Source organism: Lytechinus variegatus, chromosome 1, assembly GCF_018143015.1.
Source record: "Lytechinus variegatus isolate NC3 chromosome 1, Lvar_3.0, whole genome shotgun sequence".
Classification (NCBI taxonomy): Eukaryota; Metazoa; Echinodermata; class Echinoidea; order Temnopleuroida; family Toxopneustidae; genus Lytechinus; species Lytechinus variegatus.
This window is the reverse complement of record NC_054740.1, coordinates 14,657,778-14,671,799: the sequence shown is the minus strand read 5'-3', so window position 1 is coordinate 14,671,799 and position 14,022 is coordinate 14,657,778. Positions and strand designations below refer to the sequence as shown.

At 34.9% G+C, this 14,022-nt stretch overlaps 1 protein-coding gene across 2 annotated transcripts in view; it reads left to right on the top strand.

Annotated features, from left to right (window-relative positions):
* LOC121406915 (sushi domain-containing protein 2-like) overlaps window positions 1-10,290 on the top strand; it is a 32,120-nt gene extending 21,830 nt beyond the window's left edge. The window contains exons 12-19 of one of the 2 annotated variants that reach the window (XM_041597800.1): window positions 168-434; window positions 719-967; window positions 1,273-1,446; window positions 2,901-3,042; window positions 3,642-4,271; window positions 5,136-5,175; window positions 8,184-8,230; window positions 9,106-10,290. In XM_041597800.1, the coding sequence (XP_041453734.1) occupies window positions 168-434; window positions 719-967; window positions 1,273-1,446; window positions 2,901-3,042; window positions 3,642-4,271; window positions 5,136-5,175; window positions 8,184-8,195 (1,514 nt within the window). In that variant the 3' untranslated portion in view covers window positions 8,196-8,230; window positions 9,106-10,290. The remainder of the gene's footprint in view (window positions 1-167; window positions 435-718; window positions 968-1,272; window positions 1,447-2,900; window positions 3,043-3,641; window positions 4,272-5,135; window positions 5,176-8,183; window positions 8,231-9,105) is intronic. The other variant, XM_041597792.1, reaches the window with a different exon arrangement.
* Window positions 10,291-14,022: the final 3,732 nt, after the last annotated feature.

Here is a 14,022-nt window from a genome sequence, read left to right as displayed (position 1 = left end):
AAATAGAAATAATATACTAATCGCCCTATTTGAAATGACAACAATCAGAAAATTCTTTTACTTCAGCAATTTGATTTCAACAGCATTAAAATAAGCCTTAAAATATAGAAAAGCCTCAAATCTAAGCCGTGTATGATTCATTGTATTAATATTACAAATAACCGCAGGTGTTACCATCGAGTTGGGTTTCACGGAAGACAATCGCAAGCTCTTATGGGTCACTTTCGACCAGGGAATCGCCATCATGCTGGAAAAGCCCTTCGGCAGTACTGCGATGTCGGTACGGATCTACATACCTTCCACCCTGAAAGAAAAGGTCATTGGTCTCTTAGGAACCTGGAACGATGACGCAACCGACGACTTCACGATCCCGTCCGGTCGGTCTATCACCGGCAACTCACCGGAGAACCTCCATAAATATTTTGGTCAGGAATGTAAGACTGCATCGTAAATGTACTTTTAGCGAAAATAATGGCATATTTTTCATAGTCTGGACATTTTTATGTCGAATAACTCTGTTCTGTGTAATTCTCGTTATCATGCTAAGAAGTAAAGAAGCATTAATGACACAAAAGATTGTCTGATAATTCTGACTTATTTTTTTCTATACCGTTTGTGTCATTACATTTTTTTCAAACTGGCATGATGATACTACTCTTTGCCTGAAAAATAAATGAATGTTTGGATAATTTTTCGTGCTCATACCACTTTTTTTCAGGGAACGTCGATCCCTCGGAATCGCTTTTCCGATACGATGTCGGTCTCAACCACTCTCTGATCAACCACGAGGACTACGAACCCAACTTCGACTTCGAACAGTTCGTCACTGATGAGGAGCTCGATGATGTCTGTGGAGACAATAGATTCTGTATCTATGACTTCATTAAGACAGGCGTTCCGAACATGGCAGAGGCAGCAGGCAATGCTCACAATATGTGGCAACGGACGCGAAATCATACAACTAACGGTATTTCATGTTTGTTTTGTGTGTATGTGTTCGTTTCACTTAAAACATTACAGTATTCTTCAATCAAAAGTGTATATTGCTGGCTCAAAATGTAGAAATATGAAGTCTACATTATTATGGTGTATTGTTTGCACGAAGTTACATGCTTAGCTAACTCATATTTGTTTGTTTCTGTTACAAACTTAAGTCGTGAATGCAGAAAAGAAATGCTTATATACCTTCCATATTTTTCGTCCTATATATCTAACAATATTGAAATATTGACGTTCATATGTATTTTCATTTCTTTTCTTCTTTTTTTGAAGTCGTGAGTTGTGGCTACCTTCCTCCACCTGGTAACGGTAGCAAGGTGGGCGTGGTTTATCTGGCAGGTTCCATGGTGACGATGACGTGTAACAAAGGCTTTGATATGATTGGCACAGTGGAATGGCTCTGCCGTCCTATCGGTAGCTGGTCTGGCAATGAGACTACTACATGTGGTAAGTTGATGCTTGCAATCCACCGAACAAGAAACTCCCTTTTAATCTTTGATGTGTTAGAAGCACTGACGGATCCAGATGGTGGGGGCACAACCCGGGGGGGGCCACTTACATTGACGAGTGGATACCATGCGCGACAAAAAAGACACGTAAAAAGGGTGTATTTTTCATGATAGGGCACGTTACGTACGTAACGTAATAAGGGTGTCAAAAACACAAAAATAATGAAAAAGGGTATCTATTTCGCTACGTGTTTGGGATCGAATTTGCGGGATGATAAAACAAAATGAAAATGTTTTATAAAGGATGTCCTTTTGCCCCGACACTTCGTGTTTAGAGTCCGATTTGCGCGAGGTGTAGAAGGTGGGGTCGTACTAAACCAAATAAGGTAAATCCGACGACCGAAGGACCCGTAACAAAGCATTCCTGTACTTGTTTAGGGGTTCATTTCGGGGAATATTTGCCAAGAGTGTATTGTTTTGTTTCCAATACTTGTTAAGGGTAGGGTTTCACACGCCAATACTTGTTAAGGGGTGCATTTTCAGAATATGGAAATCACGTGTTTAGGGTGCTTTTTGAGACCCCATGGTCGCGCATGGTATCCACTCGTGAATGGAAGTGGCCCCCCCGGGGGCACAATAAAAATTTGTAATGTGAAAATGCCGTTAAAACAGAAGTGTGCCCCTTCCCCCTTTTAAAGTGGAGACCAGACCTTTTCTCTTTTTGCTTGTCGAATATTTCGTGGACGATATACCCTTAATTTCATTGTTAAAACCCCTTTTTTTCGCTTGTCAATTTTTTTCTTGGGAAAATGTGATCCTGGATCCTTATAAGTTATCTCGAGGGAGTGGGAGCGGGCATTGTGTATTGGAAGACCGGTGAGGGTGTGTGCATGGATGAGGACGTGATTGTGAGGGTGGTCGTAAAGGTATGTGCGTAGGGGTTGTGTGCTTGTGGGTGTTTGTGAGTGGGGATGGTGTGTGCAGGTGTAAAGTTTGCGCGTATGTGTGGAGTGTGGGGCTTTGAGTCGATGTAAGGGTGGGTGAGTCTGTGTGTGTGGGGGGGGGGAGAGAAAAACGAGAAAAATACTATCAATTTGTTCTCTTCATTTAGTTGCCGGATTAGTTGGAATGAGTTCACTAATTTCTGTCAGTGATATCTCTTGATCAATAAAGCCAATAATTTGACATAGGATTTTGTATTTTAAACAATTTAACTTCACATATTCAATACATTTTGTCGATCTCATTTTCTAAATTATATTTGTTTAATACAAGCAATGATATTTATAAATGTATGAAAGGAAAAAAAACATTCACTTCATGAAAACTTTTTCTGCGAATGAATCAAATGTCCTATGAAAATTATTACTATCATGGAATAAATTGTATTTTTGTTTAAATATAAGGAATGAAAATCATCTATATGTCCTAAATCTTGCTTTATTGTTTCAGTTGAGAGCAAAGATACCCGGATGTGGTTGATTCTATACATCGTAATGGCTATTGTGGCGTTCCTTATCCTTATTTCATGTTGTCTCATCTGCTTCGTGTGTATAATGAGAAGGCGTAAAGACAAAGAACATGATAAAGAAAGGTTAATTTTGCCTTTATTTTCTTTTATTTTACTATTCCGGGTTATACGCTATGACAGGTAATAAAATATGAACGTGAGTGCGTGATTATCCATCTAAATTTTCTGAATCATGCTTTTACGGGCTTTGTAATCTAAATCTACACAGTTTCCTATACAGTGGAATGTGTTCTACCAGTTGTTAAGGAAATTGTAAATCTACTCTAACTTGAATAGATATTATGTAAATCATGAATTTACTCAGTTTTGATTAGACCATCGTTCCTCGTTTATTTATTCATCCATTTATCAAGACATGGTTTTATATTGTATTATCATACTCCGGCCATTTTATATTCAGAAAATCATCATAATACATGTAATAGATATTTTGTGAAATCGATTTTTAATACAGTATTTCAGAATTAGAATTTTTAATGGAAATGATGAAGTAAAGGAAGGTTTGCTCAAATTCAGTGTAAAAGACTAGTGTTTGGGTGGGGTGTTCTGGCTTCTAACAATGTTCTAATTATAAGTATAAAAACAGTTGACAAGATATCGTATTGGTGATTGATAACCTTGAAGAATTCATTGACATTTTGTTTGTATATTTTACTGTTTAGGGAGAGATCCAAATCAAACGCCGGCTTATCCGTTGCCTACCAAAACGGGGGTTACACCCCTGATGGGGGAATTACAAAAATAAATGGCACCACGCCCACTTCGAATGGAATTAGCAACGGCAACGGGGCATCGCATCATATTGCAACGGAAGAAGAGATCGACGGAGGCGTGGCCAATGGCCAACCGACCAATGCGCGTGCAGCAAATGGACACACTGCAAATGGGCACGCGGCAACCAATGGACACACCACCAATGGGCATGCAGCAGCCAGTAACACGCGTGGGCACGCAGAAGCCCCTCCCTCGCAAAATAATCATGAGACTGGTACATTGGATTCGGCTGCTGGCGGAGCTGTGGGCGTGTCTGGGGATGGGTCAGTATCCAGTAGCAATGTCAGCAGCCCGAGGAGACCAGCCCAGGTTTCGACGAGTCACCGTGATCAGCCGTCAACATCTAATGATCCTGCTAGTAATTACAAGGGTGGAGCTCCACCCATTGAAAAGAAACTGAAGAAGAAGGCAAAGGAGAATCCCTATGACGCCTTACCAGCCAGTTTAAAATCTAAATTGAACAATCCAGATTATGAGACGTTATCAAAATATAGGAAGGAGATTCCTGCTCTTATGGAGTAAGTATTCTCTCAAATCTTTTAATTAAATTTTTGAACAGATTTTTTTTTAATCCTGAACTACACTTTGGTGTCTTTATTATTAAATACTTTGGTTTGGATATTGTCGAATTATGTTCGCAAGTTTAGAGTTTTTGGACACAAATTTGCATTATTGTACAAAGTCCTAATTTCCTTTTCCTTTGTCAGATTTTTGACAGTACGTGGTACATTGTTAGAAAATATCTACTTAAAAATTCCTGCAGCAGATTATCGAGAACACCTGTAATCTTACTGCACTGTGTAATCTTACATGCATTTGTGTAAAATTACAGAAAATTGATATTTGGTGTATATGTAACCTTACAAATTTATTGTAATAAAACTGCCCTCCCCCCTTTTTAAAAAAGAATTGTTCGGCAAAACTCCATAAAAATTGTATATTTTTTTTCTGTTTTAACAATTTAAAGACTGATTTGGTTACTCCTTTCTGTGAAATCTGTTTTTAATTTTTCTTCTGTAAGATCTTCTGTTTTTTCTCACAGTGTAGGAATTTATAAAGTCCATGATTATTTTGCTTTTTGTCAGGTATTTAATGAGTATTTCATTATTTTTGTAAAGTACATCAGCTTACACCCGTTCACTTTAGTCGAGACTTCTTTATTTTCACTGTATTTTTGAGGTTTCTGATCCCTTAAAAGAACTTTATCTGAAGATGGCCCTATCCAGATACATGTAAAGTGAAATGTAAAGAAAATCATATGAATCAATCCTAGGAATCTATCCAGTACAAGATTTTATTAATTTCAACTTCTTGTGTGTCGCTATCTTATCGGTAACGAAATATATTTTCTGTTTAATTCATATTCCAATATGCTTATCAAGATATATATGGCTCATCAAGAGATACAGAGAGGTTTGCACTGTATGTGAAGTATGCCTAATGGTCATTATAATGGGCACCGTCCGTCCGGGGGGGGGGGGGGTGCAAGAATCTTGAAATCAATTGCACATACTTTTGGACCCAAATCTGTCACAAGTATTACACTTCCTTGTAAATCAATTCTTCCTTGCAATGCATGCCTCGCTATAATATTTTGTTGTAAAAAATGCAAATTTGCGACTCAAATTTGCAATCGGTGGCCAAATTTTATTTGTGTGTGCAGTATTCCTTGACAATATATATATATATATATATATATATATATATATATATATATATATATATATATATATATAATAATAAATAAATAAAGTTACACAGATAACGTGTGGTTCATCAGTACTTTATTCATTCACCATATATACATGATCAACTCAAGTGTTTCATTTCAAAATTTAAACGTCAATTTTACTGTGATAAGCTGAGAAACACAGATATTTGGCTGTTACTATGGTAACTATCAGATAATGATAACTTGTCGGCGCTGACAACCTTAGTCCCTGAACTCTTAAATCAGAGATCAATTTCAAAGTTACGATTAATTTATATCATTTGGCCATTCTGTATATTAGGCCCTCTTAATACATCTGCCTGGATCAAATGAAAAAAATATATATATAAAATCAAATATAACCTGAGTTTCGGTCAACCAGAAGTACTTTTATATTTAATTGCAAAGATGCACTTTGTTTGAAATTTTAATTTTTCAACTGTCGAATCAATGCCAGCAAAACGCATGCATATATATACAAGCCGTATTTTACACCAGACGCTTCTCTTTCATATTTTTCTATTTGTTGAACTGTGTATACAGAGTCCCTAGTATATATTTTTTCATTCTGTTTCGTAATAAAATAACATGTTCAATAATATCGTGAATCATTAATCCTTTGAATATTCATCTAACCAATATGTGGGTTTTCCGAAGCAAGAAATGAATGAAATACATTTATTAGAATTAATGTTTTGAATTCTACTTTTTTTTTAAAACATGCTTATCATTGTTCCTCGTTTATATAATTTATCAGTGTGCCAAATTACATAAATTTTGTTTCTTGGTTGTCTGTTGTTTTATGTTTTGGCTGTGTGGCTTGTTGTATAGTAAGCAGTCGATATATTATTTCGCTTATATTTTGTCTCTTTTTATAAACCCGTTCTCGACGGGACGTATCACGCTTGGTGTCCGTCTGATCCGTTCGTCCGTTAACTTTTCCTTGTAAACGCGATGACTTCACTTTAAGTTAACCCGCCAGGCTCATATAATTTTGGTGTGCACGATACTAGCATAAATCCCATGAAGTCTATTGATTTTGAGGTCAAAATGTCACAGGTCAAGGTCACAGTGACAGGTTTTCATCTTACTCTTTTGATCTCCTTTTAAACGCGATAATTAACTTCAGTTGACTTAACCCAGCCTCATGTAATTTGTTCTGTATGATACAAGCGTCACAGGAATTAAGCCTATTGATTTTGAGGTCAAAGGTCAGGGGTCACAGTGACATATGTTTTCATCTTGCCTTTCTGAAGTCTTTGTAAACGCGATAACTTTAGTTTAACTTAACCTAGGCTCATATAATTTGGTGTGCCAGGAAGCCTATTGATTTTCTGGTAAAACGTCAAAGATTGAAGTCGCCACCTTCCACTTTTCTTGCTTGACCATTAACTCCATTTTCCACTTTGCAGGCGGGCGTATATAATTATGTGCTCGTCTTAGCGACACTCTTGTTATGTTATGGAATGAATTATTCAGATATAGCCTACCGTGAATGACATGTCGTTTTTCGACCAAATTAATAATAATGTCAAATTTTAATTCCAAAACAAGAGTTTGCTATTTGTGCTTAATGCACGTAGATCGGGGCACATTTGAGTGTGAGACGTCTATATTTAGGATGTAGGGGTGGATATGTAATTTTGTTTGACATGTTTATGCAGATATGATCCAACCAAAATATACTGTAGAAATTATATAAAACGATTCATACTCCTATGTAAATCTATGAATCAAATTTAAAGGGAATCCAACCCAATAAAAATTTGTTTTTATAAGAAAAAGAAAAATCAGACAAGTTGATAGGTGAAAGTTTGAACAATATTGGACAAATAACAAGAAAGTTATGAATTTTTAAAAGTTGTAAATATTGGTAATCACTATACCTATGGAGACTTCAAATTGGCCGCTTATGTGATGTCCTAGTGATGTAAGGCAAGGACTACTCTTCCATGTACTTCAATACATAATTATGGCTAAAATGTCATTTTCCAAAAAAGTTTTATTTCAAATTGTATCTTTCTTTCATGAGGACATTAAACAATATACTACTTGGGTTATATTTAGATTACTGCCCCAGGGAAATGGGTAATTAGGAGAAAACCACAAATCCCTGATAATAAAGTACATGGCCTGTGGGAAAGTTGTCCTTGCTCCTTGTCATAATTTACTTACCCAGTTGCCAATTTGATATCTACATGGTATTAGTGATCTCAATTTAAAGCAGCTATAACTTTCTTATTGCTTGTCCGATTTCTTTCAAACTTTTACCATTTTGTTTAATTAATTTTTCTCCTTCCCAACACAACATTCTATGGCCAAGGCTGGATTAATTTAAGCATCGTATTACAGTTGTTATTATCATTATTATTAGCAGCAGCAGTAGTAGTAGTAGTATATTATCATTCTTCTTCTCCCTTCTTTTTTATTCTTCTCCTCATCCTCCGCCTCCTCATCCTTCTTCTTTAACTACTACTAGGCCTACTACTTCTTCCTCTACTGCTACTTCTTTTCCTTCTACTTTTATTCCTTCATCGTTGTTAGTATTATAACTATTTTCATCATCATCTTCATCATCATCATTTATCATTAGTTTTATCATTTCAAATAATCATCATCGTCATTATGTTATTAGTGGATTAATTATTATCATACATTACAGTTGTTACTATTATATCATCAGTGTGTGATCATTTTTTTTTCTTCATGATTCTTTCAGGGACCATCATAGTGATGAAAGTGAAGATGAGATTGCGGTTATTAAAGGTAGGTACAAAATATCAAGTGATTTTTGCTCCACGGCGCACGACAGATTCAAGAACATAGAAAATGTCATTTGATCATGACAAAGACCAACCAAGTAAATCTGTTAATCAAAACAGCACTTTCAGCCTAGACTCTGGAAAAAAATTATTTGCAATTTTAAACTGCTGTTCCGGTACACCAATTTTCGACAAACACCTCCCAGCTGTTCTTTGTCATTTGATGGACATTTTTGGATCCGTCCCATTTGCAGTTGCGAAAAATCCCTATTTACTATACCGTAAGAAAATAATGTCGCACGCTCAAGAGTAAAGCAGTGGCGTAACAGCTATTTTTTTTTTTTACTTGGTGACATAATTATTGCGGTATATTGAGTATATTATAGTGAATTAGTGTGTTATCATTCAAGTGGGCATATTGTATTATTGGGTGAGGTTATTACGGGTAAGGACGTGAGCCAGATGTGAGTACTTGGAGGAAACTGAGATGTTCCAATATACCAGGCTCAATTCAATTCAATTCGGTTTATTAGATATGAAACGGAATACAATGCTGTAGTCCGAAGACTAATTGTGCAATGTTTTACATTGAATATTATTTACATTTGAAGATTGTATATACACTTTAAAAAAGATATTCACATTTAAATGAGAAACATTTGGTTGATTGAGTCATGCACAAGTGAGATTTCAGTAGATAATACTACCATGGGATTCTGATAATTGTGTCTTGGGGAAAAAGCCTGTTTTAAACTTAAAATTATACAACAAAAAGGTCAGAAATATAATTCAGATTTGATTTTCATTATGAAGTTATGAAATAGAGATTTGATTAACTAATTATCAACCATTTCTTTTTGTATTCTCTTTTTCCCCCAGCACAAATCAAACGAGACATGGCAAAAGACAAAGATGGAAGACGCTAATTAAGTTAAGAATGAACCAAGCATATGGAATTCCTTCATCTCATCCCGAACTGGAAATGGTACAAAATATAAACTGATTTGTTAATGGGATCGAGCCAGTACTATCAGCAAGTGTATGATATTGCATAACGCGAAATCTACATGTATGTATTCAACTATAAAATAGTAGTCCTATATCTGACCATTACGATGGTTATGTCTGTCTTTCATTGAAATAATGAAAATCTCTTGATTTTGACTTCATTTGTAAATATTGGTGATCGAAATTATGAAAGTTAAGTCAATATATTCCAAATGTGCCATAGGCCTATACTCTTTCATGCATATAGGGAAAGAATATGCATATTCATTTTAATGCGGTTTATGGGTATAATGGCATATAGGAAAGCTAATTAACCCATCCTATGTCAGAAAATCTACTATTTATATGTCTTTCAAGGTATTAATACCTATTTTATAAGATCTATTTAATATATTTGTGTTATTACTACTCATGAGTTTCTTTATGTTTCCTACATTGATTTATATATATATAAACAAAATCAATGTAGTCTAATTGATCGAATTTCTTGTGTGAAAACATATTTTTAAAAACAAAAATCTGTATGATGTAATGTCATGATTGTAATTTTGACAATGCGGAATTAGAGATATAGTTCATCGATAAAAAAATACATGAAATAGTTTATCAAAACCAAGTCAATGTTTGAGAAACAAACTAATCACTCAACTTCAGTGGTCAGAATAGCAATATCGTCCAATGTTTTGGATTTTTCCCTTCCAGATTCTTTTTAGAGTATAAATATTTGACTATGGAGGAATATATTAATGTGCAATAAAACATTTTAATACATTGGTAATGAATATTTGTATGAATATATAAATGACTGAAATAAAAAAAGCTTAATACTAAGATCGCAAGTAGAGTAGATTTCAGTTTAAGACATTTTGACGTAAATAATCAATGGTAGCCCTTTGTTAGGAAATTAGAGAAATGAAGCATGCAGCTCACTTTTGAAAATGATTTAAGTTATTGATAACTCATACATGTCATATACAATGCGTAATAATGATAATGATAGGTGGAAATGAATTTATGAATATGCATTTAGTAATGAAAGCTATATACATGTATACTTTGTGACGGCTTATTCCCAATTCGTCTAATGCCAATTCATCCAATTGCAAACTCGTCTACTATCATTTGGTCTACCATCAGTTGGTCCACTATCCACATTGTCTAATTGCCAATTCGTCCACTCATCACCATCTTGTCTAATAACCAGTTGGCCCAATAGCCATTTAGTCCATATACCATTTGGTCAAATTGGAATAAGTGTTCATAGTGCAAGATGAATGAAATTAAAATGGATATTAGACCAACTGGTTATGAGACGAAAAGGTCGTAGACGAAGTGATAATTGGACCAAATTGTTGTTAGACGAAATATTGATTGATAAATTAGACTAAACGAATGCAGACCATGTTGTGAGTGGATGAGTTTGCAGTAGACGAATTGGCAATTTACTCTTCTTGACATATTACTACACACATCGGCCAAAGTTTTTTGGAGAGAGTGTTCAAAACGCTTGAGATTGATTACATTGCCTTCTTCTGTTTCTGACATCATTTCTTAAATGGTCCAGGCTGAAAATATCTAAATCTAAATAAAGTAAAATTCACAAAGCAAAATGCTGAAAATTTCATCAAAATCGGAACAAAGTTATTGAATTTTAAAGTTTAGCAATATTTTGTGAAAATATGCACATCATCATTAAATCGTAATTGTTTCATTTTTTCATACTTGTTTGAAGAACGTGTCTCCTTTATAATGAAAATAAATTGCAGCAATGAATATCTAATGTATTAAATCAGTTTTCAATCCGATTTTTTCAGTTCTTGGTAGAAAAAAATTGAATAAACCTAATTTCATAAAATAAAATACAAAATAACAATTGGGGATATTACATCATCAATTTGCTCACTGAATAATCATGAAACATGCCTGGAACTGTTTCATCAGAATAATTCAAATCTTTAAAATGCCGTAACTTTATTCCTTGTCCGATTTTGATCAAATTTTCAGTATTTTGTTTGTCTGATTTTTCTTTATCAGATTAAATCATATTATTTTCAACCTAGAGCATCCCTTTAATCATTTACTTTATCACTTCTATCCTCCCCGCCCCCCCTTTCACAATGTGGGGGCGTGTCCCCAACCTCTCTGTGGCTCCGCCCCTGACTGCTTATATGTATACTGTGATAGATTTACTTGTTATTTCTTAAAATTGAAAGTGAAAATATTTTTGAATAAGCAATATCTGCATCTTTTTAGAGTGTATTATGAATGTCAGATCATGTACATGTATACACTCTTATTTCTTTGAGTCAAGTTTGACTCTCACCAGTGCCAGTAGGGAGTCAAATCTATTCCTATTTGAATTGAGTCAGATTTCAAATGAAATTAACTCAAGAGTGGAGTGGCATCAGCAAAAGTATCACTCAATTTTTAGTCAATATTTGACTCAGAAACAAGTAACTTTGACTCGAAACAGTGTCGACTCCCATCAGTGGCGGACCGTGACCCGGAGGAGACAAAGCATTGGAGGGGAGGGGCACAGCATTGTTGCCCCTCCATTGCTTTGTCTCCTCCGGCCACAGTCCGCCACTGACTCCCATGCACAGCTTGCAAATTTCCTAGTCAAATTTGACTCCACAGAAATAAAGAGTTTTTATACTGTAAACAATTTAATATCCTAGATTTGAAATAATCCACAATCACTCCATCTATCCAAGGATTTAAAACTCATAGGATTGTAATAAGGACGATTCTCAAGATGATTTTTCAGTCTAATTTTATACCAATTATGAATTTAAATAGGCCTACATTTTCTTGTATAGGGCCTACATGCAACTTACAACTGGTATTAAACCATCTAGGAAACTTGGAGTGAATTATGTATTAATTTCTTTTCAACTACATGATAAAATTGTATTAAAATAATAATTAAGACAAACATCTGATTCATTATTCTTGTCTATATGTTTGAGTGGAGTAATCCATCCTCTCTGTTGGGTGAAAATAAGAACTAGAGAAATTTGAGAGCATAGCCAATTTTATCTTGCCACCCCCCCAACCCTTGCTTCCCCTGTCTTGTCCACATGAGGGAAGCACGAAAGCTCAGTCGCTAGAGCAGGGGGTAAAAAATCACTATCATCACTCACTCTCATTCAAATAATCCATATATTTTTCGAAATAGAAATTAGAAAATAGGAATCCTTTAAAAATTCTTTCTACCAAAACTATTGGCCCCGGCAACCACTGTGCAGCACCTGCACCCCTTAAATCGTCAAACACCACAACAGGGGGTAGCAGCAACTCCTATCTTTTAACATCATTTTGGTCTGATGCAGCCAGGGCTTGAAATCTGACCTCCTGGTTGTGAGATGGATGCTCTACCAACTGTACCACCACACCATTCTTCAGAGATCGACTTTAACAGTAAAAGAAAACATGGAATCAAAATTCTTCAACTACCTTAGCTATGGAAAGTACAGATCTTTTATTTCTTTTATACTTCTATTTCACACACATAGATATACTATATATATACAGTGAGGCCAGAAGTTCACATACACCCAGGAAATTAAAAGAAAAGTTGACACTTGCCAAACATAAAATTTACTGCATCTTATAAAATATTTGTGCTATCATGATGAATTTGATATCACACAAATGGGTATATGTCATGCCCTTCATCACATTGCTTTGTCATCAGGAGCTGAAAATATTTCATGGGTGTCATTTTTCCTCTAAAATCTTCATTTTAGACAAATCAAATATAAAAAACTTGACAAAAACATTTCATATTTGTGCTAGTTACTTCTCAACACAAACACTTCAGATTACATGGTTTTGTTCAGTGGTGACATGTCATGATCAAAAATGTAATATAAATCACAGATTTGACATTTACATATTTCTATGAAACGATGTTTGAGAATAGAGTACATTTGGCACAAATATCACCTTTTTTTTCAAAGAAAATTCCAACTGATACTTTAATCCCAAGGGCATCCAAATTAGTCATGTGAAAGAGCTTAATACGCTCTATCATTTGATACCAAATTCATCATTGTAGTACTTATGTTTCTGAAGATATAGTAAATGTTGCGATGTTTGGCAAGCGAACAAATTTCACTGAATTCCATGGGTGTACAGTATGTAAACTTTTGGCCTCAACTCAGTATATACATGTAGAGTGACACCAGAAAGATCCGGTGCCATTTCATAAAGCTATTCGTAAGTTAGGAGCAACTTCAAGAACGACTGGTGATCTTTTCTTACGTACTAAAACATCGCCAATTTATTATGCCATTTACCACAAGAAAGGATCACCAGTCGTTCTTAAAGTCACTCTTAACTTACAAACGACAAACAGACAAATTTGGTCATTAAATAGTAATATGCTACATACATGTAAGATAATATATTAGTTTTGGTAATGACTTCTTTAATAATGCATGACAGAAATATAAAACTAGTTATCAAATGTGTCTTCATGATAAAGAAATTCCATCAATGTGACAACCAACTTTCAAAAGTATTTAGTCATGACATATCATCCAACTCTAGACATGAAAACATATCTGAGATATTGCTTTATATTTCATGTGCATATTGCTGAGTGTAGGTACAATACCCGTACAAGTACTGATAAAGATACAGAAGAAAGAAGCACACATTCAGGTAGTAATTTAGCATGGTGCAGACATAAAGAAAAATTCATTTTGATGAGGTATTGAAAAAAAGGTTGGTATTGAAAATCATAGTAGATGGCAGTCACAATCACTTAAAGAAATTTGCACT